Raw genomic sequence first — 24,226 nt, 5'->3', positions numbered from 1 at the left:
GGAAAAAAAGCAGTTGCTTCTTCTTAACTGTTTCTTTACTTGAAAAACTCAGCTAATAGGACAGTGAGAATTTTTTTTCATTTTTAACTTTTAAGGAAAGGCGTTCATAACAAAGCCTTGTCTCAGAGGTGCTATATAATGGAACATTACTTAAAGTCATGATCTGCCTGCCTTCACCTCTCACATGGTGAGATAACAGGTATGTAGCACCATGCCAATTGAAGGTTGAATAAAATACATTGCTTAGGCCCACATGTGTGAACAACTAGCATTCAGGAGGTGTCCCTGTTCTGGAAGGTTGTGAAATAGTAAGGAAGCAGGACTTTACTGTAGGTTGGTCATTGGCAGCTGACCTGGAACTTACATAGCCCAGGCACAAGTTCTGTTCATTCTGCCTTTTAAGTGATAATGGGATGTAACCAGGCGGCCTCCTATTTCTATTGCCAGGGTTTCTTCTCTGCCAGAATAAAATGAATTCCCTCATACTGTGAACCAGAATGTGGCCTACCTATTTTTAATTGCTTTTTGTCAGACTAGTTAGAAAATTAACTAACACACCTGTATTTATTTTGTGGCTGGATAGAATCCAGAGTTTCAGGCATCCTAGGCAGGCACTCTTCCAACTGAACTATGTACCCAGCTTTGGCTGGTGAAAACTCTAAATACATAAGATAAAACCAATGTGAACTGTTACAGGAGTGGGGTACCAGAAGCAATACTTACCCAAAGTCCACAAACCACTGGTTAACAGAGACAGTGACTTACCACTGAGTAGATCTGATGCTTGCGTCTTTTGGCCAAGTCAATTATGTTCACTCCATTGTAGTAAAGGTTTTCCATACAGCCATGGAAGTTTTTCTTTACAAAGGTCCCAGGTTTGCTTGGTACTGGGATTCCTCCAAAACTGAGCTTTATGGTGGAAGAAATAAATGTCAACTCTTGGTTACAAGCAGAAATTTAAGACAAGTAACTACATTTCTCTAGACTTAGTTGCATGAGTGAATCAAGTGGCTTTAGTAATTACAGATGCCATTTGATTATTCATTCAAAGGATCCTGATTAGTCCATTTTAAAAGATCTGTAATTGCTTGTCTCTTAAGGACTCACTTTATAAAACATTTTCATATCTTTCTTAATACTTTTAATACTAAATAAAACAGTAATTTAAAGGGACAGGAAAGAAGAAAAGAAGAAAAAAATCAACATCTTTATTGCTTATACAAAGCACAGCATCAGTGAAAATATAGGCAGAAAAATGATAAGGAATAAAGCAGATTCACTTCCCCACAGTAAAACCCAGTTCTAAACCCACAGTACCAAAAAGTTTATGTGCACAATGTTGTTTTCCCAACTGTCACCTATAAGGACAAAGGATTGAAATAACTCAAAATTCCCTACGGATTTGGGAAGCTGTTAAGAATCAGCATGATGAAACTGTTATCATAACCATTTTTTTTTCCGGAGCTGGGGACCGAACCCAGGGCCTTGCGCTTCCTAGGTAAGCGCTCTACCACTAAGCTAAATCCCCAGCCCCAATATCATAACCATTTTTAAAATGCAATTTTGATTGTAAAGTACAAGAATTATAAGGGGTTGTGAAAGATATAGTCATTGATGAGAAAGTTGTGCACATAAGGACCAGTAGATGCTAGTGGGTAAAAGCATTAGACTTACAGCCTCAGCAATCCAGGCTTAATTCCTAGAACCCTTGTTAAAACAAACAAATAAAGAAATAAACAAAAACAGCAATTAAAAAAAAACAAAGGCAAAATCTACACTTGTGGTTCCAGCACTGCTTCAAATAGATGGTAAGCCAAGCCAGGAGAATCATCCAGCAATGAAGCAGCCAGCTAGTCTAGAGTTACAGTGCAGCAGCTAAGTCAGAAGAGATCCTGTCTAAAGGTAAAAAGGAAACAACTACTGAAAGTTGTCCTCTGACTTCTACAGGCAAGTCAGACAATCAAGGTGTGTCCACGCATATTTCCAAATACACACATACACATACACACACACACACACACACACACACACACACACACACATCTTATACAAAATCTCTCTCTCTGTCTCTGTCTCTCTGTCTCTCTGTCTCTCTGTCTCTCTCTCTGTCTCTCTCTCTGTCTCTCTCTCTCTCTCTCTCTCTTTCTCTCTCACACACACACACACCTACAAAGATTAGAAACAGGTACATTTCTATGGTAGATGTTTGGGATGATTACAGAATATTAGTTTTCTTTCCTATGTATATTTTCAGTACAGTAACAGAAATAATTATGATAGCCATAGTAAAGAACAAACTATCTGTTGGGAATACTGCCTCTGCTATGCATGACAAGAAAATAGTAACTATCCTCTCATTTGCCTCACCCTCACTAACCAACAACCAGGTTTTCTATATTGCTTTGAGCTACATTACCTAGGACTCTCTGACTTCTTGTACTAGATCTTTGTGTATGACTTTTAGATAATTTCTTTGTATTTGAGGAGTATAAGCACAGTATGGGCACAAAAACATTTTATTTGTTAAGTTAATTTTCTATATTTTTATTTTATTTTATTTTTCTGGTCAAAATTTCCTAAAACCTGTCTAAAACATTTTAAAGAATTTTAAACAACAATAATAGAGAAATAAAGAATGCAAACAACAATATAAACTTTCTATTTTCCTATTATACAGTTATCGTGACTTTCTCATTAAGAAAATATTTTCCACTCATTCTGTATTTTGGTTATTTATTTTATTGATATTGACATATATTAAATAACAGTTAATTATACTTATATTCATTCTTTTCCAAAAATGAACTTTATATCAAGTAAAAAGTGTAAGTTTATTGTTAGTAAGAAGCTGGAAAGAACCCAGATGTCCTTCAACAGATTAATGTACACAGATAATGTGGTACTTGTACACAATGGAGTATTACTCAGCTATGACATTCTTAGGCAAATGGATGGAACTTCAAAATATCCTGTGTGAGGTAACCCAGTCACAAAAGAAAACACTTGGTATGTACTCAGTGATGAGTGGATATTAGCCCAAATGATTGTGACACCAAAGATACAATTCACAGAAAACATGAAGCTCAAGAAGAAGAAAGATCAAAGTGTGGATGCTTCAGTCCTTCTTAAGGGGAAACAAAACACTCAAGGGAGAAAATATGGAGACAAAGTTCGGAGACTGAAGAGACTGAAGGGCAGGCCATCCAGAGACTGCCACTTAGGATCCATACCATATACAGACACCAAATGCAGACAATATTGTGGATGTCAAGAAGTGCTTGCTGATAGGAGTCTGATACAGCTGTCTCCTGAGAGGCTATGCCAGAGCCTAACAAATACAGAGGCAGATGTTTGCTCCAACCCTTGGACTGAGAATGGAGTCCCCAATGGAGGAATTATAGAAAGGACTGAAGGAGCTTAAGGGATTAGCAAGCCCATAGGAAGAACAACAAGACCAACCAACTGGACATGCCAGAGCTTCTGGAGAGTAAACCACCAAACAAAGAATACACATGGAGCGACCCATGGCTCTAGCTGCATATGTTGCAGAGGATGGGTCATGTCATTGGACATCAATGAAAGGAAACCCCTTGGTCCTGTGAAGGCTGTATGACACAGTGTAGGGAAATGCCAGGTTTAGGAGGTGGGAGGGAGTATGTGGGTGGGTCAAGCTGCATCCTCATAGAGGCAGGGGTTGAGGGATCGAATTGGGGGATTCTGGAGGGAAATCCTAGAAAGGGGCTAACATTTGAAATATAAAGCAAAGATCCAACAAAAGCAAAAAAAAAGGTTGAATTCTAGCATACAGTTCACAAAATCACTGTGAGCTTTTACAATAACTCCGTATTTTATTTGCCTTGAGATGGACATACACATATTTTAAGTAGAAAATCAATTTAAGTTTTAATTTCTTTGTTCAAATCAAGATTTGTATGATAGGAACTAAGGAAGGTTTTATAACAGTTTGTAGTTCTTAATACAATCCCCATCAAAATGCCAATCCAATTCTTCAAAGGGTTAGACAGAACAATTTGTAAATTCATCTGGAATAACAAACAACCCAGGATAGCTAAAACTATCCTCAACAATAAAAGGACTTCTGGGGTAATGACTATCCCTGAACTCAAGCAGTATTACAGAGCAATAGTGACAAAAACTGCATGGCATTGGTACACAGACAGACAGATACACCAATGGAATAGAATTGAAGACCCAGAAATGAACCCACACACCTAAGGTCACTAGATTTTTGACAAAGGAGCCAAAACCATCAAATGGCAAAAAGATATCATTTTCAGAAAATGGTGTTGGTTCAACTGGAGGTCAACAATCCTGCAACAGATAGAGGGCTTATATCCAAAATATACAAAGAACCCAGGAAGTTAGACTTCAGGGAGACAAGTAACTCTATTAAAATGGGGTTCAGAGCTAAACAAAGAATTCACAGCTGAGGAATGCTGAATGGCTGAGAAACACCTAAAGAAATGTTCAACATCTTTAGTCATAAGGGAAATGCAAATCAAAACAGCCCTGAGATTTCACCTCACACCAGTGAGAATGGCTAAGATCAAAAACTCAGGTGACAGCAAATGCTGGCAAGGATGTGGAGAAAGAGGAACACTCCTCCATTGTTGGTGGGATTGCAGACTGGTACAACCATTCTGGAAATCAGTCTGGAGGTTCCTCAGAAAATTGTACATTGTACTGCCTGAGGATCCAGCTCTACCTCTCTTGGGCATATACCCAAAAGATGCCCCAACATATAAAAAAGACATGTTCTCCACTTTGTTCATAGCAGCCTTGTTTATAATAGCCAGAAGCTGGAAAGAACCCAGATGCCCTTCAACAGAGGAATGTATACAGAAAATATGGTACATCTACACAATGGAATATTACTCAGCTATCAAAAATAACGACTATGAAATTCATAGACAAATGGAGGGAACTGGAAAATATCATCCTGAGTGAGGTAACCCAATCATAGAAAAACACACATGGTATGCACTCATTGATAAGTGGCTATTAGCCCAAATGCTTGAATTACCCTCATGAAACTCAAGACGGGTGATCAAAATGTGATTGCTTCACTCCTTCTTTAAAGGCGGAACAAGAATAGCCTTGGCAGGGAATAGGGAGGCAAAGATTAAAAGAAAGTCAGAAGGAACACCCATTCAGAGCCTGCTCCATATGTGTCCCATACATATACAGCCACCCAATTAGACAAGATGGATGAAGCAAAGAATTGCAGGCTGACAGGAGCTGGATGTAGATCTCTCCTGAGAGACACAGCCAGAATACAGCAAATACAGAGGCGAATGCCAGCAGCAAACCACTGAACTAAGAACGGGACGCCCGTTTAAAGAATCAGAGAAAGAACTGGAAGAGCTTGAAGGGGCTCGAGACCCCATATGAACAACAATGCCAACCAACCAGAGCTTCCAGTGACTAAGCCACTACCCAAAGACTATACATGGACTGACCCTGGACTCTGACCTCATAGGTAGCAATGAATAGCCTAGTAAGAGCAGCAGTGGAAGGGGAAGCTCTTTGTCCTGCTAAGACTGAACCCACAGTTGTTGGGGGGAGGGCCGTAATGGGGGGAGGCTGGGGAGGGGAAGACTCATACAGAAGGCGAGGGGGAGGGACAAGGGGGATGTTAGCCTGGAAACCGGAAAAGGTAATAACATTCGAAATATAAATAAGAAATACTCAAGTTAATAAAGAAAAAAAAAACAGTTTGTAGTTCTTGAAAAAGGTTAAAAATATTCATGAAAAATATTGATAACTTACATTTTTCACCCAATATATTATCTAAGTATTTTTAATGTGAGCACTTTGTATTTTTATTGCTTATATTATTCATTCACATTTCAAATGTTATCCTCCTTCACAGTTTCCCTCTAACCTTTTGAATTTTTAAAAGGTTTCTTCTTTGTGATTTTTTTAAGAAGAATTAAATTGATAATGCAAGAAACTTCTACTTTTAGGATTTTGAACAGCTAGTAGTAAAGTTGCTCTTTTAATTTTTATGTTAGCTACATTCAATTTCCTAAAAAAAAAAAAACTTTTCTTTTTCTTCAAACACAGAAATTAGTGGCTGTAGAATAGTTCTAGAAAAGACTGAAGGAAAATTAAAAAAATGTATTGTTTTTTCAATAATAAGGTTTGAATCAAAAGATTTAGGGTAGAAATAATGTAGAAAGAAAATATGGAGCACACTGAATATAACAAAACTGTAATCTCGTATTGCATGGAGAGGGAACAACCTATAATGTTGTGTAGAAGATTTGAAAAGAAATTTGGTGGGGATGGGAACACAGTAGTGACGAATATGGGGGCTTTCTTGCTGATCCTCTCTGGGGCACCTAAGGACAAGTGATGGTTAATATTGACTGACCAGAATGAAGAGCCAGTGTAGGCCAAACATCTGGGCATTTCTTGGAGATAGTTTCAAAAGTGGTATAATTAAGGTAGAAACATTCAACAGATGGAGTCATGAACTGAATAAAAACAGAGAAAGTAAGTTGTATTTGACTCTCTCTGCTTTTGACTGTGGATGCAATATAACAAACTGCCTCAGTTTCTGCTGACATAACTTTTCTGACTTAATGGACTGTGTCCTGAAACTGTGAGCCAAAATAAATCACTTCTTTCCTTAAATTACTTTTTCTTTCACCAATATGTAAAGTAGATAATAAAGCATTTATGCCAAGATGCTTATGTCCATTATGTTTCAAGACTGTTAAGGTGGCTTGGGATTGTGAATGGCCCTAGATAAAAACATCTTGCTGGGGGATGTTGGGGGGGGCACAATATGGAATTCCTGAAAGCTGTAAAGATAAGACTTAGTAACTCTTCTATATCTGCCACAGGCACAAGAACGGGAAAAGAAGTTTAATATACTGTGCCTCTCAGAAAATGCACAAATGGCAGGTAACTGGACTGGGAAACCTGTGAGACGTATTTCACAGATAACACCACGTGATGGCAAAACTTCCATACAAAAGTAGCAGAAGTTGGCACGGAATTTTCTTTGATCCAATCAGCTGAAACTACTAGGTGACATTTCTAGAACAAGTAAAAGACATGTCTATGGTGATGATGCAAGACACCATAATCAGCCACTAGGCTGATTAACCATCCACAATACAGAAATAAGGAACTCTTTAGGCTGTGTCTAGCTTTATATGTCAACTTGACATAGACTAGCATTATTACTGAGATTGTAAACTGAGGCACTGGTCATATCACATTTGTCTGTGACTGTGTTTAGAGAAATTATCTGGATTGCTTACTTGTCTGGTAGCGCCTGTTGTTGGCATTTCCATACCTAAGCATGTTAGTCTGGGCTGTTTAAGAAAGCAAGTTTTGTGTAGCCCTGAGAGAGCCAGGTTTCTGTTCAAGTTGAGGATGAGTTCCTGCCCTGACTCCCCTCAATGCTGGGCTGTGACCTGGAAGTACACACCAAGGAAACCCTTCCTAATCTAAGTTGCTATGATAGAGTATCTTATTACAGCATCAAATGAATGTCAGACAATCAGCACAATTACATTTGTCCCTCAAAAGCACAGGCTTATCATTATAGAAGAAACTTCATCCAACAAGAAAAGAAAATCAAAATTGAACTGAGGTATACTTGATCATGACTATCCATATTGCACTTTTAGCCTTTTTTCTATTGGCAGAGAAATTTTGTATTTTGTGAAAAACAAGAACAAAAACAACAAAAAATATCAACACATGCAAATACACACACACATACACACACACACACACACACAAACAAAACAAAACAACAAAACAAACATAAAAACCAAAATCCCCATCACCAACAACAAAAAACTCCTAAGAATGGATGAGGTGCCTAAAATAGAGAAATAGCTTCGACTTTAGGTTTTCCAATGGAGATATTGAAATTGTAATTGAACTGTGAATTGGAGACTTTGTTTATTATCAGGTGGTCACTCTGAAAAATTGTGTTTTACGGATTGACATTTTTTGCTTCATACATATTGATTTCTCTAAATATTTCCTAACACCATAAAATGCAACCACATAGAAGACAATGAATTCTTCACTAGTAATCACAATCTCAGTTCATTTGTAATTCATTTATAAGTGATTTATGAAATATTTGATAGGAAAGGTTAAGAAGTTTTACTTTGCATTACCTCTCTGACCAAGTCGGTATTGTGTATGATTCACAGTAGATAAATCATGGAAGTTATTATTTTCAAAGATTTGCACTAATTGCTTATAAACTGTTCTGACTTGTTCCATTAATGTGACAGATGCTCAAGTTCCTGATTTCGATTTCTCCTTGACTCTGCCACCTGAAGTTATCAGGAAAATGTCATACTTGTGACAACCATTCTACAAGAAATCTACATTTAACTTCTACCATTGACTAAGTGACAATCTTACAGAACTGGTCTCCATTTAGTCTTCTCTATAGCTATCCAGTTTCCACTTCTGTATCTGACCTAACATCCTTTTAACAGCTAGTATCCATCAACCCAAAGTTTTAAGAATGTCATCAGAAAACATTCAAGACCTACAGCAGGGAATTCTCACTATCTTGTACCTGATTGTCCCTTCAAATTTATTTGATATATGAATTTCTTTGTATTACCATGCTGGCACACAGTATTAGAGGCAGTGTGTATCTGTGTTCTTGGGTCAGAGTCACTCATATTTGGTACCATAATAAATTACCTCTTACTCATTTGAGGTGACTCTGTCCCTTGGGTAAATCATCTAGCTCTGCAACTTCCCTTGGATAAATTCCCTTAACATTCCCCCTACCGCCGTTCACCTGAAACATGCTATAGGGAAGCTAACTGCACGGCAGAGTAAGCCAGTTATTTTAGTGTGGCAGTGAATAGCTTTTCTCCTAAGCATAATATTTGTTTATATTTTTTATGTCAATGTACAGTAAATATGCAGTAAATTAGGAAGCATAATGACAGACTATGACCTTTATATGTTATCTTAATTTTTACATTTAAAAGTACTAATTATCTTATGCTATTTTCTATATACTTTAATGAGTTTACCTTTAAAATATTTTAATTAAATTTGCTTCAAAATACTATCCTTTTTTTATTAACTTGACTAATTCTTATTTACATTTCGAATGTTATTCCCTTTCCCGGTTTCCGGGCAAACATCCCCCTAATCACTCCCCCTCCCCTTCTTTATGGGTGTTCCCCTCCCCAACCTCCCCCCCATTGCCGCCCTCCCCCCAACAATCACGTTCACTGGGTGTTCAGTCCTAACAGGACCAAGGGCTTCCCCTTCCACTGGTGATCTTACTAGGATATTCATTGCTAACTATGAGGTCAGAGTCTAGGGTCAGTCCATGCATAGTCTTTAGGTAGTGGCTTAGTCCCGGGAAGCTCTAGTTGTTTGCACTGTTGTTCAAAAGGGGCCTTGAGCCCCTTCAAGCTCTTCCAGGTCTTTCTCTGATTTCTTCAACGGGGGTCCTATTCTCAGTTCAGTGGTTTGCTGCTGGCATTCGCCCCTGTATTGGCTGTATTCTGGCTGTGTCTCTCAGGAGCGATCTACATCCTGCTCCTGTCGGCCTGCACTTCTTTGCTTCATCCATCTTGTCTAATTGGGTGGCTGTATATGTATGGGACACATGTGGGGCAGGCTATGAATGGGTATTCCTTCAGCCTATCTTTTAATCTTTGCCTCTCAATTCCCTGCCAAGTGTATTCTTGTTCCCCCTTTTAAAGAAGGAGTGAAGCATTCACATTTTGATCATCCGTCTTGAGTTTCATGTGTTCTATGTATCTAGGGTAATTCAAGCATTTGGGCTAATAGCCACTTATCAATGAGTGCATACCATGTGTGTTTTTCTATGATTGGGTTACCTCACTCAGGATGATATTTTCCAGTTCCAACCATTTGTCTATGAATTTCAAAACGGCATTGTTTTTGATAGCTGAGTAATATTCCATTGTGTAGATGTACCACATTTTCTGTATCCATTCCTCTGTTGAAGGGCATCTGGGTTCTTTCCAGCTTCTGGCTATTATAAATAAGACTGCTATGAACATAGTGGAGAATGTGTCTTTTTTATATGTTGGGGCATCTTGTGAGTATTTGCTCAAGAGAAGTATAGCTAGATCCTCAGGTAGTTCAATGTCCAATTTTCTGAGGAACCTCCAGACTGATTTCCAGAATTGTTGTACCAGTCTGTAATCACACCAAAAATGGAGGAGTGTTCCTCTTTCTCCACATCCTTGCCAGCATTTGTTGTCACCTGAGTTTTTGATCTTAGCCATTCTCACTGGTGTGAGGTGAAATCTCAGGGTTGTTTTGATTTGCATTTCCCTTATGACTAAAGATGTTGAACATTTCTTTAGGTGTTTCTCAGCCATTCAGCATTCCTCCACTGTGAATTCTTTGTTTAGCTCTGAACCCCACTTTTAATAGATTTACTTGTCTCCCAGCGGTCTAACTTCTTGAGTTCTTTGTATATTTTGGATATAAGGCCTCTATCTGTTGTAGGATTGGTAAAGATCTTTTCCCAATGTGTTGGTCGCCGTTTTGTCCTAACCACAGTGTCCTTTGCCTTACACAAGCTTTGCAGTTTTATGAGATCCCATTCGTAGATTCTTGATTTTAGAGCATAAGCCATAGGTGTTTTGTTCAAGAAATTATTTCCAGTGCCCATGTGTTCAAGAGGCTGCCCTAGTTTTTCTTCTATTAGTTTGAGTGCATCTGGTTTGAAGTGGAGGTCCTTGATCCACTTGGACTTAAGCTTTGTACAGGGTGATAAGAATAGATCTATCTGCAATCTTCTAAATGCTGACCTCCAGTTGAACCAGCACCATTTGCTGAAAATGCTATCTTTTTTCCATTTGATGGTTTTGGCTCCTTTGTCATAAATCAGGTCCCTTAGGTGTGTGGGTTCATTTCTGGGTCTTCAATTCTGTTCCATTGGTCTATTTGTCTGTCTCTGTACAAATACCATGCAGTTTTTTTCACTATTGCTCTGTAATATTGCTTGAGTTCAGGGATAGTGATTCCCCCTGAAGTTCTTTTATTGTTGAGAATAGTTTTAGCTATCCTGGGTTTTTTGTTATTCCAGATGTATTTACAAATTGTTCTGTCTAACTCTTTGAACAACTAGATTGGTATTTTGATGGGGATTGCATTGAATCGCTTTTGGTAAAATGGCCGTTTTTACTATATGAATCCTGCCAATCCATGAGCATGGAAGATCTTTCCATCTTCTGAGGGCTTCCTCAATTTCTTTCTTCAGAGTCTTGAAGTGCTTATTGTACAGATCTTTTACTTGCTTGGTTAAAGTCACACCGAGGTACTTTATATTGTTTGAGTCTATTCTGAAGGGTGTTGTTTCCCAATTTCTTTCTCAGCTTGCTTCTCTTTTGTGTAGAGGAAGGCTACTGATTCATTTGAGTTAATTTTAAACCCAGCCACTTTGCTGAAGTTGTTGATCAGCTTTAGTAGTTCTCTGGTGGAAATTTTGGGATCACTTAAATATACTATCATATCATCTGCAAATAGTGATATTTTGACTTCTTCTTCTCTGATCTGTATCCCCTTGACCTCCTTTTGTTGTGTGCTCTGGCTAGAACTTCAAGAACTATATTGTATAAGTAGGGAGAGAGTGGGCAGCCTTGTCTAGTCCCTGATTTTAGTGGGATTGCTTCAAGTTTCTCTCCATTTAGATTAATGTTAGCAACTGGTTTGCTGTATATGGCTTTTACTATGTTTAGGTATGGGCCTTGAATTCCTATTCTTTCCAGGACTTTTATCATGAATGGGTGTTGAATTTTGTCAAATGCTTTCTCAGCATCTAATGAAATGATCATGTATTTTTGTTCTTTCAGTTTGTTTATATAATGGATCACGTTGATGGTTTTCCGTATATTAAACCATCCCTGCATGCCTGGGATGAAGCCTACTTGATCATGGTGGATGATTGTTTTGATGTGCTCTTGGATTTGGTTTGCCAGAATTTTTTGAGTATTTTTGTGTTGATATTCATAAGGGAACTTGGTCTGAAGTTCTCTTTCTTTGTTGGGTCTTTGTGTGGTTTAGGTATAAGAGTAATTGTGGCTTCATAGAAGGAATTCGATAGTGCTCCATCTGTTTGAATTTTGTGGAATAGTTTGGACAGTATTGGTATGAGGTCTTCTAGGAAGGTCTGATAGAATTTGGCACTAAACCCGTCTGGACCTGTGCTCTTTCTGGTTGGGAGACCTTTAATGACTGCTTCTATTTCCTTAAGAGTTATGGGGTTGTTTAACTGGTTTATCTGTTCCTGATTTAACTTCGGTACCTGGTATCTGTCTAGGAAATTGTCCATTTCCTGCAGATTTTCAAGTTTTGTTGAATATAGGCTTTTATAGTAGGATCTGATGATTTTTTGAATTTCCTCTGAATCCGTAGTTATGTCTCCCTTTTCATTTCTTATTTTCTTAATTTGGACTCACTCTCTGTGTCGTCTCATTAGTCTGGCTAAGGGTTTATCTATCTTGTTGATTTTCTCAAAGAACCAACTTTTGGTTCTGTTGATTCTTTCTATGGTCCTTTTTGTTTCTGTTTGGCTGATTTCAGCTCTAAGTTTGATTATTTCCTGCCTTCTACTCCTCCTGGGTGTATTTGCTTCTTTTTGTTTTAGAGCTTTTAGGTGTGCTGTCAAGCTGCTGACCAATGCTCTCTCCTGTTTCTTTCTGCAGGTACTCAGAGCTATGAGTTTTCCTCTTAGCACAGCTTTCATTGTGTCCCATAAGTTTGGGTATCTTGTACCTTCATTTTCATTAAATTCTAAGAAGTCTTTAATTTCTTTATTTCTTCCTTGACTAGGTTATCAATGAGTAGACCATTGTTCAACTTCCATGTATATGTGGGCATTCTTCCCTTATTGTTGTTGAAGACCAGCTTTAGATATTTGTGGTCTGTTAGGACACATGGGATTATTTCTATCTTTCTGTATTTATTGAAGACTGTTTTATGACCATGTATATGGTCAATTTTTGAGAAAGTACCATGAGGTTGTGAGAAAAAAAATATCCTTTTGTTTTAGGATCGAATGTTCTATAAATATCTGTTATTTTATTTGTTTCATGACTTCTCTTATTCTGTCTATGTCTCTGTTTAATTTCTGTTTCCATGATCTGTCCATTGATGAGAGTGGGGTGTTGAAATCTCCTACTATTATTGTGTGAGGTGCAATGTGTGCTTCGAGCTTTAGTAAGGTTTCTTTTATGTACGTAGGTGCCCTTGTATTTGGAGCATAGATATTTAGGATTTAGAGTTCATCTTGGTGGATTTTTTCCTTTGATGAATATAAATTATCCTTTCTTATCTTTTTTGATGACTTTTAGTTGAAAATCGATTTTATTCGATATTAGAATGGCTACTCCAGCTTGCTTCTTCAGACTATTTGCTCAGAAAGTTGTTTTCCAGCCTTTCACTATGAGGTAGTGTCTGTCTTTGTCTCTGATGTGTGTTTCTAGTAGGCAGCAGAATGTAGGGTCCTCGTTACATATCCAGTTCGTTAATCTATGTCTTTTTATTGGGGACTTACATCCATTGATGTTGAGAGATATTAAGGAATAGTGATTGTTGCGTCCTGTTTTATTTGTATTTGTATGTGAGATTATGTTTGTGTGCTTTTCTTCTCTTCATTTTGTTGCTAAGATGATTAGTTTCTTGCTCTTTCTGGGGTGTAGCTTGCCTCCTTATGTTGGACTTTCCATTTATTATCCTTTGTAGTGCTGGATTTGTAGGAACATATTGTGTAATTTTGGTTTTGTCATGGAATATCTTGGTTTCTCCATCTATGTTAATTGAGAGTTTTGCTGGATACAGTAATCTGGGCTGACATTTGTGTTCTCTTAGGGTATGTATGACATCTGTCCAGGATCTTCTGACTTTCATATCCTCTGGCGAGAAGTCTGGTGTGATTCTGATAGGTCTTCCTTTATATGTTGCTTAACTTTTTTCTCTTACTTCTTTTAATATTCTTTCTCTGTTTTGTTCATTTGGTGTTTTGACTATTATTTGACAGGAGGAGTTTCTTTTCTGGTCCAATCTATTTGGAGTTCTGTAGGTTTCTTGTATGTTTATGGGCATCTCTTCCTTTAGGTTAAGGAAGTTTTCTTCTATGATCTTGTTGAAGATATTTAGTGGTCTTTTAGCTTGGAGTCTTCACTCTCTTCTATACCTATCATCCTTAGGTTTGATCTTCTCATTGTGTCCTGGATTTTCTGTATGTTTTGTATGTTTTCAGTAGCTTTTTTTTTCCATTTTACATTATCTTTGACAGTTGTGTCGATGATTTCTATGGAATCTCCTGCTTCTGAGATTCTCTCCTCTTTCTCTTGTATTCTGTTGGTGATGCTTGAATCTACTGCTCCTTTCCTCTTCCTTTGATTTTTTAAATCCAGCATTGGCTCCCTTTGTCTTTTCTTTATTTCTTCTATCTCCATTTTTAATTCCATCACCTGTTTGATTGTGTTTTCCTGGAATTCTTTCAGGGATGTTTGTGATTCCTCTCTCTCTATAGGCTTCTCCTTGTATACTTATGTTTTCCTGCATTTCTCTAAGGGAATTCTTTATGTCTGTCTTGAAGTTCTCCATCATCATGATCCAATGTCATTTTAAATCTAGGTCTTGCTTTTCTGGTGTGTTTAGATATTCAGTGTTTGCTTTGGTGGGAGAATTGGGCTCGGATGATGTGATGTATTCTTAGTTTCTGTTGCTTGCATTCCTTGCACTTGCTTCTAGCCATCAGGTTGTCTCTGTTGTTAACTTGTTCTGCTATTTCTGACAGTGGGTAGACAGTCCTATAGGCCTGTGTGTCAGGAGTGCTTTAGATCTGTTTTCCTGTTCTCTTTCAGCCAGTTATGGGAACAGAGTGCTCTACTTTCAGGTGTGTAGTCTTTCCTGTCTACTGGTCTTCAGCTGTTCCTGTGGGCCTGTGTCCTGAGTTCACCAGGTAGGTCGCTTGGAGCAGAAAAGTTGGTCTTACCTGTGGTCCTCCGTCTGAAGTGGCTCCTGGAGGGCTGCTTTTGAGCTCTCAGTGAGGGCCGCAACCAGGAGGGCCTGTGTCGCCTTTTCCTGGGACCCATGTACCAGGTTCCCAGATGGCATTAGGTGTTTTCCTCTGGAGTCAGAAATGTGGGCAGGATGTATTTTCTTCTGACTTCTCAGGTGTTTCTGCCCCTCTGAAGGTTTAGTTCTCCCTCCCACGGGATTTGGGTGTAGGGGGCTTTTGACCGGGTCCCTTCAGATCAGGGCGGTTTCTGGACCACAGGGGACCTCCTGCTTGAGTGCCCCTAACTTCTGGTTCCCAGAGGTCCTATACTCTTGATCCAGGGATGTGGGCAGGGGTGGGCAGTATTGGTGGTCTCTCCCGCTGTGCAGTCTCAGGTGTGCCTACCTGTCCGGGTGGTGAGCTCTCTCCAGATTCTCATTTTTAAAAGGCAATGCTTTTCTAACTGAGCCTTCTCTCTTCTGGTTCACTTGAAACTTCATTAAGGACAGCCGGAGCTATATGCCTGGAATTCAGTCATGCTTGATGACTTTCCATCATTAGAAATGAATTCAGTAATCTTAAATTTCTGAGAAAATATATATTTTTCAGCATTGATTTGAATTGAGTTCAAGTGCCTGCAACCCTCTTATACATTGCCCTGGACCCAAATCCCATTTAAAAGAGAGAGAGAGGGAGAGCTAGACCCTCAGAAGTGCAGAAACTTATGAGAACCCAGAGTCTACAAATAGTTTCTGCCCATATTTCTGACCCAAGAGAAAATTTCCTAGTGCTGTCTGTGCCACCTGGACACAGAGACCTAGGAGCAGACAGGGGCAGGACCCTTCAAGTTTCTGCCTGCACCAAGAGCTGAAAGCTGAGTGCCTACACACCTGAGAGCAGAGGTAAGACCATCTCTTCTGCTCCAAGCGACATGCCTACTGGCAGCAGGACACACAAAGGCAGAAGTTCCCTGGGACAGAACACTTCTGGTTTCTGCCTGTGCCCTGAACTGAACTGAACCAATTCCACAGCTCCCTATACCAAAATCCCCTGGGGTAGAGAGCTGAACTCCCAGAAGGACAGACAAACTTGAAACCTCAGGAAAGAATTCTACTTCTGCCCACATCTGCCCTCTTCTGCCCACTGCTGCCCACATTCACGGAAAAAGAGTAAACTTCACAGTACCTCTGGATACAGGAATATGGGCGCAGTCAGCAGCAGGAACCAGCTGGTTTCTGGCTACACCCATAACTGAAGTGAACCAGTACCACAGCTCTCTGTACCCAAATGCCTTGAGGGGAAGAACAGGACCCTGAGATGTGTGGATACTCCTGAAAACCCAGAGGAGAAAAATAATTTCTGCCCACATTCCTAACCCAAGAAGGAATCACCTAGTGCCATCTGTGCCCCCTGGGCACAGGGACCTAGGAGCAGTCAGGGGCAGAACAATTTAGGTTTCTGGTTGCACCAAGAGCTGAAACTCAATAACCAGGAGTGCCTACAGACTAGATCCAGCTGAAAGAAAACAGGTCTACAGGAGTGCTGACACACAAGCCTACAAGAGGGCCAAGCCACTTTCAGAGTCAGCAAGACAACTCAACACCACAGACAGCAAATGAAAAGATTAAACCAAAGATTAAACTTCCTACTTAAAGGGTCAGTAAATGTCTTTAACAAAATCACAGAAAAAAAACTTCCCTAACCTAAAGAAAGAGATGCCCATAAACATACAAGAAGCCTACAGAACTCCAAATAGATTGGACCAAAAAGAAATTCTTCCCATCACATAATAGTCAAACGCTAAATGCACAAATCAAAGAAAAAATATTAAAAGTAGTAAGGGAAAAAGATCAAGTAACTTAAAAAGGCAGACCTTGCAGAATTACACCAGACATCCCAACAGAGATCATGAAAGCTAGAAGATCCTGGGCAGATTTCATACAGAACCGAAGAGAAAACAAATTCCAGCCCAGGCTATTATATCCAGCAAAATTCTCAATTAACACAGATGGAGAAAAAAAGACCTTCCCCAACAAAGCCAAATTTACACAATATCTTTCTACAAATACAGTGCTACAAAGGATAATAGATGGAAAAGTCCAACACATGGAGGGAAGCTACACCCCAGAAAAATCAAGAAAGTAATCTTCTTTCAATGACTCCAAAAGAAGAGAAACACACAAACAGAATTCCTCCTCTCACAACAAAAATAACAAGAAGCAACAATCACTATTCCTTAATATCTCTTAACATCAATGAACTCAATTCCCCCAAAAGACATATACTAACATATAAAAAGACACTAACAGAGTGGATACGTAAAGTGGACCCAGCCTTTTCCTGCAAATAGGAAACACACCTACGAGACAGAGACAGACATTACCTCAGAATAAAGGCTAGAAAACAACTTTCCAAGAAAATGGTCATCAGATAAAAAGCTGGAGTAGCCATTCTAATATCAAATAAAATCAATTTTCAAACAAAAGTTATCAAAAAAGATAAGGAAGTAGACATCCTATTCATCAAAGGAGAAATCTGCAAACATGAACACTCAATCATTAATATCTATGCTCCAAAAAACAGGGCACCTACATTCATAAAAGAAATCTTACTAAATCTCAAAGCACACATTGTACCTCAGAAAATAATAGGAGGAGATTTCAACACCCCACTCTCATCAATGGACAGATCATGGAAACAGAAATTAAACAGAGACATAGAGAAACTAACAGAAGTTATGAATCAAATGGACCTAGCAGATATTTATATAACATTTCATCTTAAAGCAAAAGAATATACTTTCTTCTTAGAACTTCATGTTACCTTCTCCAAAACTGACCAGATAATCAGTCACAAAACAGACCTCAACAGACACAAGAAGATGGAAATGATCTCATGCATCCTATCATATCACCACAGACTAAGGCTGATCTTCAATAACAATGAAAAGGACAGAAAGCACATCTATATATGGAAGTTGAACAATGCTCTACTCAAAGATATATTGGTCAAGGAAGAAATAAAGCAAGAAATGAAAGATTTCTTTTTATTTAATGAAAATGAAGGCACAGCATACCCAAACTTATGGGACACAATGAAAGCTGTGCTGTGAGGAAAAAATTCATAGCTCTGGGTGCCTCCAAAACAAAACAGGAGAGAGCATACTCTAGCAGCTTGACAGCACACCTAAAACCTCTAGAACAAATGGAGCAAATACACCAAGAGGATGTAAGGCCCTCACTTCTGCCTCTTGACTTCAATATACCTGAAGGTAGGGAATGCTACAAGTATTTCACCAGGATCCAATGGTGAGTCTCTGAGAGGATGAAAAAATGCCCCACCAATTTGGCTAAGGTAAAGGAAAGATATAAAGAAAAAGTTGCAGAAACTTGAGGGGTTAAGCTAAGTTGCTGAGAGAGTTAGTACAGGTAAAAAGAGCAGGAAGCTAGGAAAAAAAGAGACAGAAAGAAAAAGAAGCTAGAGAGCTAACAGGAGAGAAAACTTATACTGGCCAGAGTAGTTAGAGAGACTAGGAAGATAGTACCAGGCAAGAGAAGAGAATTCCTGGCTTAAGATCAGTGTGCTTATTGTAAGAATAAAAGGGCACTGGATCAGGAACTGTTCCAGGATGGGTAAGCCCACCCAGTGTTTGGTGGATCTAGGGACTGAACACTCTGTGCTCCTATGTCCCAATGGGTCAGTGTCCATCAAAAGACCTTGGGTAAAGGGGGCTACCAGCAACAAACTTATGGACTACCAGAAGAACAGTGTACCTTTGCATGGGTCAGGTAATTCACTAGTTCATGGTCATCCCTGACTGCCCCTATACCTTGCTCATGAGAAATTTGCTCTCCAAAATGGCTTGCGTGGGCTGAAATGGCTGGGTCAGGCCATGTGTATGCGTATCTGCAGACTCTGTATGTGGAGCTTAAGACCTGTCTCAGTGCACCAGTACCTGATGCTGGTAGATGTGTGGCTTAGTGCCATTCTGCCTGGAACACACCACTCCTGCCAGCCAGGCACTAACAATTATCACCCAATCTAGGACTTAAACTGTGGTAGAGTGACTGATGTTTTCCCTTTGAATGGAATGTCCCAGAGGATGGGACCACTGGTCAGCTGACATAGACTAGATTCTCCACTGGTTGGAGGCAATCTAGTCACCTTGCTGCCCAATCCTGACCTGGAGCCTCGACAGCATGAGTGTCAAGAACTGGCAGAAGCCCATGGGTGGAGGAGGGACCTCTGTGACTGAGTGATCGACCCCTGCTGAAAGCCAAGGCAACCTTGTCCACAGATGGAAACAGTTCTCTTCATGAATGTCAGAGATGAGTGGGTGCTGCCATGGTGGACAACACAAATATCATTTGGGATGGCTGAAGCTCTAACCCCAAACACATCAGCGCAGATGCCTTTGCCATCTTTTGGATACCCTGATGAAGCCAACAACTTTGAGTATTATTCATTGCCCATGATATCAGGAGGGAAGAGATTCAATGGCATGGGGCAATAACAAAGCAGATCAAGTGGCTTGAGAAATGGCTATGCAGGAGCCTATCCTGGTTGCAGGCCTGCAAGAGACAGCCAATGGGAACTGGGATCGGAATAAGGGATGGCCTCACTTAGAATGCACAACAGAAGAAAAGGCCCAAATTGTATAGAAGAAAAAGGACAATGGCACACTTGAGGGAAAAGTTATACTCCCCAGAGAACAAACAAAAGACTCATCCGCAGACTTGAGTGAGGGTCTCCCCGCTCTGGGGTTCTTTCAGGATCTTAGTTGTTCAAATTGACCACTCTACCATTCCCATAGGACACCACACTATTTCCCATGTATGATCATGTCTTGAACTTGAGAATGGATGCAGACCAGAACATGAGCAATGCCTGTGGTTCCTCCTCCTACATGAGTAAATGACAATCTTTCACAGAATCAGAGCTCATGGGCAACCAGCCAGAAATTGGTCTAACCTAAATGTTTGGGTATTGTAGCTATCTATTAGTCACTGAGTTCTTTGGCGAATTGATCAAATTGTATACATTTTATTTCTCTATAAAAGAACTGGATAAAAAGTCTTTGTTTCAAAAAAAAAAAGTGTTTTCCATGTGCTGGGAAGCCAGGGACACTGCAGTGGGAATGGCATTTATCTCTGAATCCAGAGACCACATCCTGTTTGCTGGAAACAATGCTCAAGGACCAGTTGTAAAGATCACAAATGTATCACTACTGTTTTCCACCCTGACATTTCCAACCCATGTGAGTTTTTTCACTAAGTGTGATGACACAATCAAGATCTCTTTCTGTCCTTCTGAGGATAAGAGGGGACTGTACACAGAATGGAGAGAGATGACCCTGTGAATTTGAAGGTAATTTGATCATGCTGGGAGAGTTGAATATATTTCCTTGAATGAATCCTTTACTTAATTTGTAACTCTTTAAATATTTAGATTAGGACATGTGGCTCTCCATTTGTATTCTTGCCCCAGGCTCTGTGTATGTCTGAGAGAGCCTGCCTAATTTTCTATTATTTTACTGATGTCTGCAACAACCATCTTCATTAGAAGTAGAAGGCTAATTAAGCTATGCTATCAACATTGTAGCAGAAAATTGAATAGAACAAGAAAATATATTGTAAGTTGCTTCTGTGAATGCTGATAAACAATGAATTCAGGCTCTGTGACTCAGGGCTGTGCTGTGATTTTGGCTGCTTTTTAGGGAGAGCATGAAGATCACAGCAACCCTGCCCCTGAGCACCATCCAAACCAACCTTATCTGGGGCGAGAGCTGAGCAGTCAGACACTTGCCTTACATGCATGAGGCCGTCAATTCAACCTCCAGCACTGAACGAACAATAAAGGAGAGGTAGAATGGGCTTTCTTGATATTATGCCAATATTAAAAGACTTTCTGTATGTTTAATGTCATTTTTTGTTTACTTTTAACACATATTAGCGTGTGTCTTCTTTATATGTAGCAGATGGGCAGCTTGGTCTTCATGTGATTCACAAAGAACTGGAACATGTGCTAATCCAAATCCTGTTTCCTGTATGTGGGATATGTTCTTCTAGGTGGGCTGACTTGTCTGGACTCAGTGGGAAGGAGGATGTACCTAGCGTCCCAGAAACTTGATGTGCCAGGATGGGGGGGATACCCAGAAAGGGCTCCACCAGCTCAGAGGAGAATAGGAGCTTGGAAACAACTGAGAGTCAGTTCTGGGTATACACAATATAGGACTCAGGGAATAATGCAGGAGGTCATTTGGCTTGGCAGCAAGTGTTTTTACTACTGAGCCTAGTGAGATACAAGTCATTCAATTCTTTTTTATTTTATTTTTAAGTGTTTAGTGATAGACTCACTGAACCTGGAGTTTATGTATTAAGCTAGAATGGTTTTCCAGCAAGCTCTAGGGATCAAATAGTCTCTGTTTTTTTTTTTTTTTTTTTAGTCCTGGGATTATTATATTCATACATACAAGCCCCATGAGGTAAACATTTTAAACAATTTCAGAGTTATAACATTCAAAGAATTACATAACAAACAGAACCAAACATCACAATTTTAAATTGAAAAATTAAGAATGGGATGACTTTAAAAAAAATCTTGTCTTTCCCAGAAAGTGTTCAGAACCAGCTACACCATTCATCTCCTATCTCTAAGATAGCAGCCATATGCCCCAGTGAATCTCTCGGCATCTTGTATCTTTTACTTTGTGACTACCAGAGAAAGAGGGGTGAAGATGCTTTCCTCTCCCTGGGTCTTAGAGCTTCATTTATGATACATCATAGATTACATCCCTTGCAGGGTTTATTTAAAGGTTAAATAATTGGTTGGAAATACCAAACATCCTCAGAGGCTCACATGTTTCTAGATGGTTTTGCTGCTTAAGAAAGTTCTGAAAACTTTAGGAGATGGAGCCTGGAGGAAGTATGTAATGGGGAGGGTTCTATAGGCTGGGCCTATTTCATTTGCTCTTTGCTTCTACACTGCAGATGCTAGACTAGACTCATGCTCTTGCTGATGTGACTTGTCCAAAATGATGGATGGTATCCCTCTGGTACTGTAAGCCAAATTATACCCTTTCTCCCCTATGTTACTTTAGTCAGAGGATTTCAGCACATCAGTAGCAGAGAAACTAATACAAGAGTTCAAATATTATACACATTGAGGATCCACCCCACCCAACTCTTGTTCTCTCTTGTATCTTCTCATTTACACTTTATTTTGTTTTCTTTATATTTTATGTATTCCTTATGTAGCCCTTTCAGGCTAGCCTAGTTCCCAAGGAAGAAAAACACCAATAGCAACTATACTTCACATTGTCTTGAAAACCATTTTCTGGGAATTTATATTCATTCTAATCACAGATAAATATTACTTAGTGTCCAGGCAAGCCCATTAATCACATGTGGATGGTGAGGAAAGTAGGAGGTGCCAAACAATAGCAACAGCTGCAGCAAGGACAGGCTCAGAGCATGTGGAACTTTTATCAATTTCTTATGTGAGACTGGGATGAAGCTCAGTTTGCATGGCCCATATGAGCTCCTAGATTTCATCTGCATCATTGCAAATAATGGGGTGTGGTGGTGCATCTGTAATCCCAAAGCTTGGAAGGTAAATGCAGGATTGGGAAATCAAGATGATCATCAATCACACTGTTAGTTCAGTGCTAGCAGCTTGGGCTAGCTCAGAGTGTCTCTCAAAAAACTGGAAAAAATATGTGTGTGTTGGTGTGTGTGTGTGCGTGTGTGTGTGTGTGTTTGATTGTTTGTGTATGCATTTTCAGAATAGCCCAGACTACACAGAGAATATCTCATGCGCCTGTACATATGTATGTTTGCACATATGTATGTACATATGTATTTCTGTGTATATGTATATAGACATGTATGTGTGAATATATGTGTACACACATATACATTGATATAATGCACATATAAATATATACATATGTATACATATATGTGTGTGTGAGTATGTATGTGTGTGTGTGTTTGTGTGTAAGAGATGATGACAGTTGCTGCCATATCAGAACACACAGGACTCTTTGATTTCTTCTACTGAGTACATTAAGTTTTGCATGGTTCTGCATAGTAATCCTACCATAGTCTAGATCAGCAAAAGAAAAGATTTTTTTAAAACAGTTATGATAAGAATTAACTTTGAGTTTAGCTGTTTTGATTTGCATAAAGAGAGCAAAATTCCAATCACTACAATTTTCCATACACCTTCCCTTGTCTGTTAATATCATCATGAAACAGGGAGAGTTCAAATGCCCATCATTTGAACTGAGAGACTAACATTTTTGAGGAACCACAAGTATACTACACTTAGATTTTATAGATGCACATCAACTCTAAGAGGAGGATTATGAAAACCAAGTCTCCATCTTAATCTAAATAAGGAACTCCTTAAAGCCTCAAGGTTATAGACCTGAGTAGAAAGAGCAACCATCTCACTGGCCATCATAATCTCTTATAACATGTCACCAAGGGACACCCTACCATAGTTCAGATGAGCCCTAGAATGAGCTTTTGTCTGTGTGGCCACATGCAAAGTAATTGTGACACTCTGGTAAGCAACTCTAATGTGTGGCTGACCATAATTTTTAACTACCAAGACTTCTGGACTATGGACAATTTTTCCATCAGAATCCCCAAAAATGATATAAGCAACCACTTTATTCTTGGTTAGACTCCAGAACTTGATGGTATGATTTACTGCTGACAGCATGTACACTTTGGTCTTTGGATGATAAAAGAAGAATTAGTTGACTTCTTAGCAGATAGCCTTCACAGTACCTGAGGTATCAGTGGTTTATTCAGCCATGAATCCTGTGAGCTCCTGTAATGACTTACCAGGCAAGATATACCCACTAGTGAAATAGTGGCATGACTATTATAAAAGTAACTAGCTGCTTAACTGCTTTCCCTTTTTCTTTTCTTAATCTTTTTCTTTTTCCTTTTCTTTGTATTTATTATGTAGTGTTCTGCCTGCATGTATGCCTAAAAGCCAGAAGAGGGGACAAGACACTAATGTAGTTGGCTGTGAGCCACCATGTGGTTGCAAGAAATTGAACTCAGCCAGTGCTTTTAACCTCTCAGTCATCTCTCCAGCCCCTTTCTTTCTTTTCTTAACTCTCTATTTTTATTTTTATTTCTTAGCATATATCCCCGCTATATTTATTTTTATAACTGTGAACAAATT

General features: G+C 39.2%; 1 protein-coding gene across 5 annotated transcripts in view; it reads right to left on the bottom strand.

The window, feature by feature from the left end:
• Cntnap5a (contactin associated protein-like 5A) overlaps window positions 1–24,226 on the bottom strand; it is a 1,008,100-nt gene that overhangs the window by 515,224 nt on the left and 468,650 nt on the right. For 4 of the 5 annotated variants that reach the window (XR_005492234.2, XR_005492233.2, XM_039090650.2 and 1 more), the window contains exon 7: window positions 766–909. Coding sequence is in view for 3 of the 5 variants with exons in the window: in XM_039090650.2 (XP_038946578.1) it covers window positions 766–909 (144 nt within the window). In the remaining 2 variants the exon portion in view is untranslated. The remainder of the gene's footprint in view (window positions 1–765; window positions 910–24,226) is intronic. The other variant, NM_001047865.2, reaches the window with a different exon arrangement.

This window comes from Rattus norvegicus, chromosome 13 (assembly GCF_036323735.1).
Source record: "Rattus norvegicus strain BN/NHsdMcwi chromosome 13, GRCr8, whole genome shotgun sequence".
NCBI lineage: Eukaryota > Metazoa > Chordata > Mammalia > Rodentia > Muridae > Rattus > Rattus norvegicus.
This window is presented reverse-complemented; position numbering and strand designations above follow the sequence as displayed.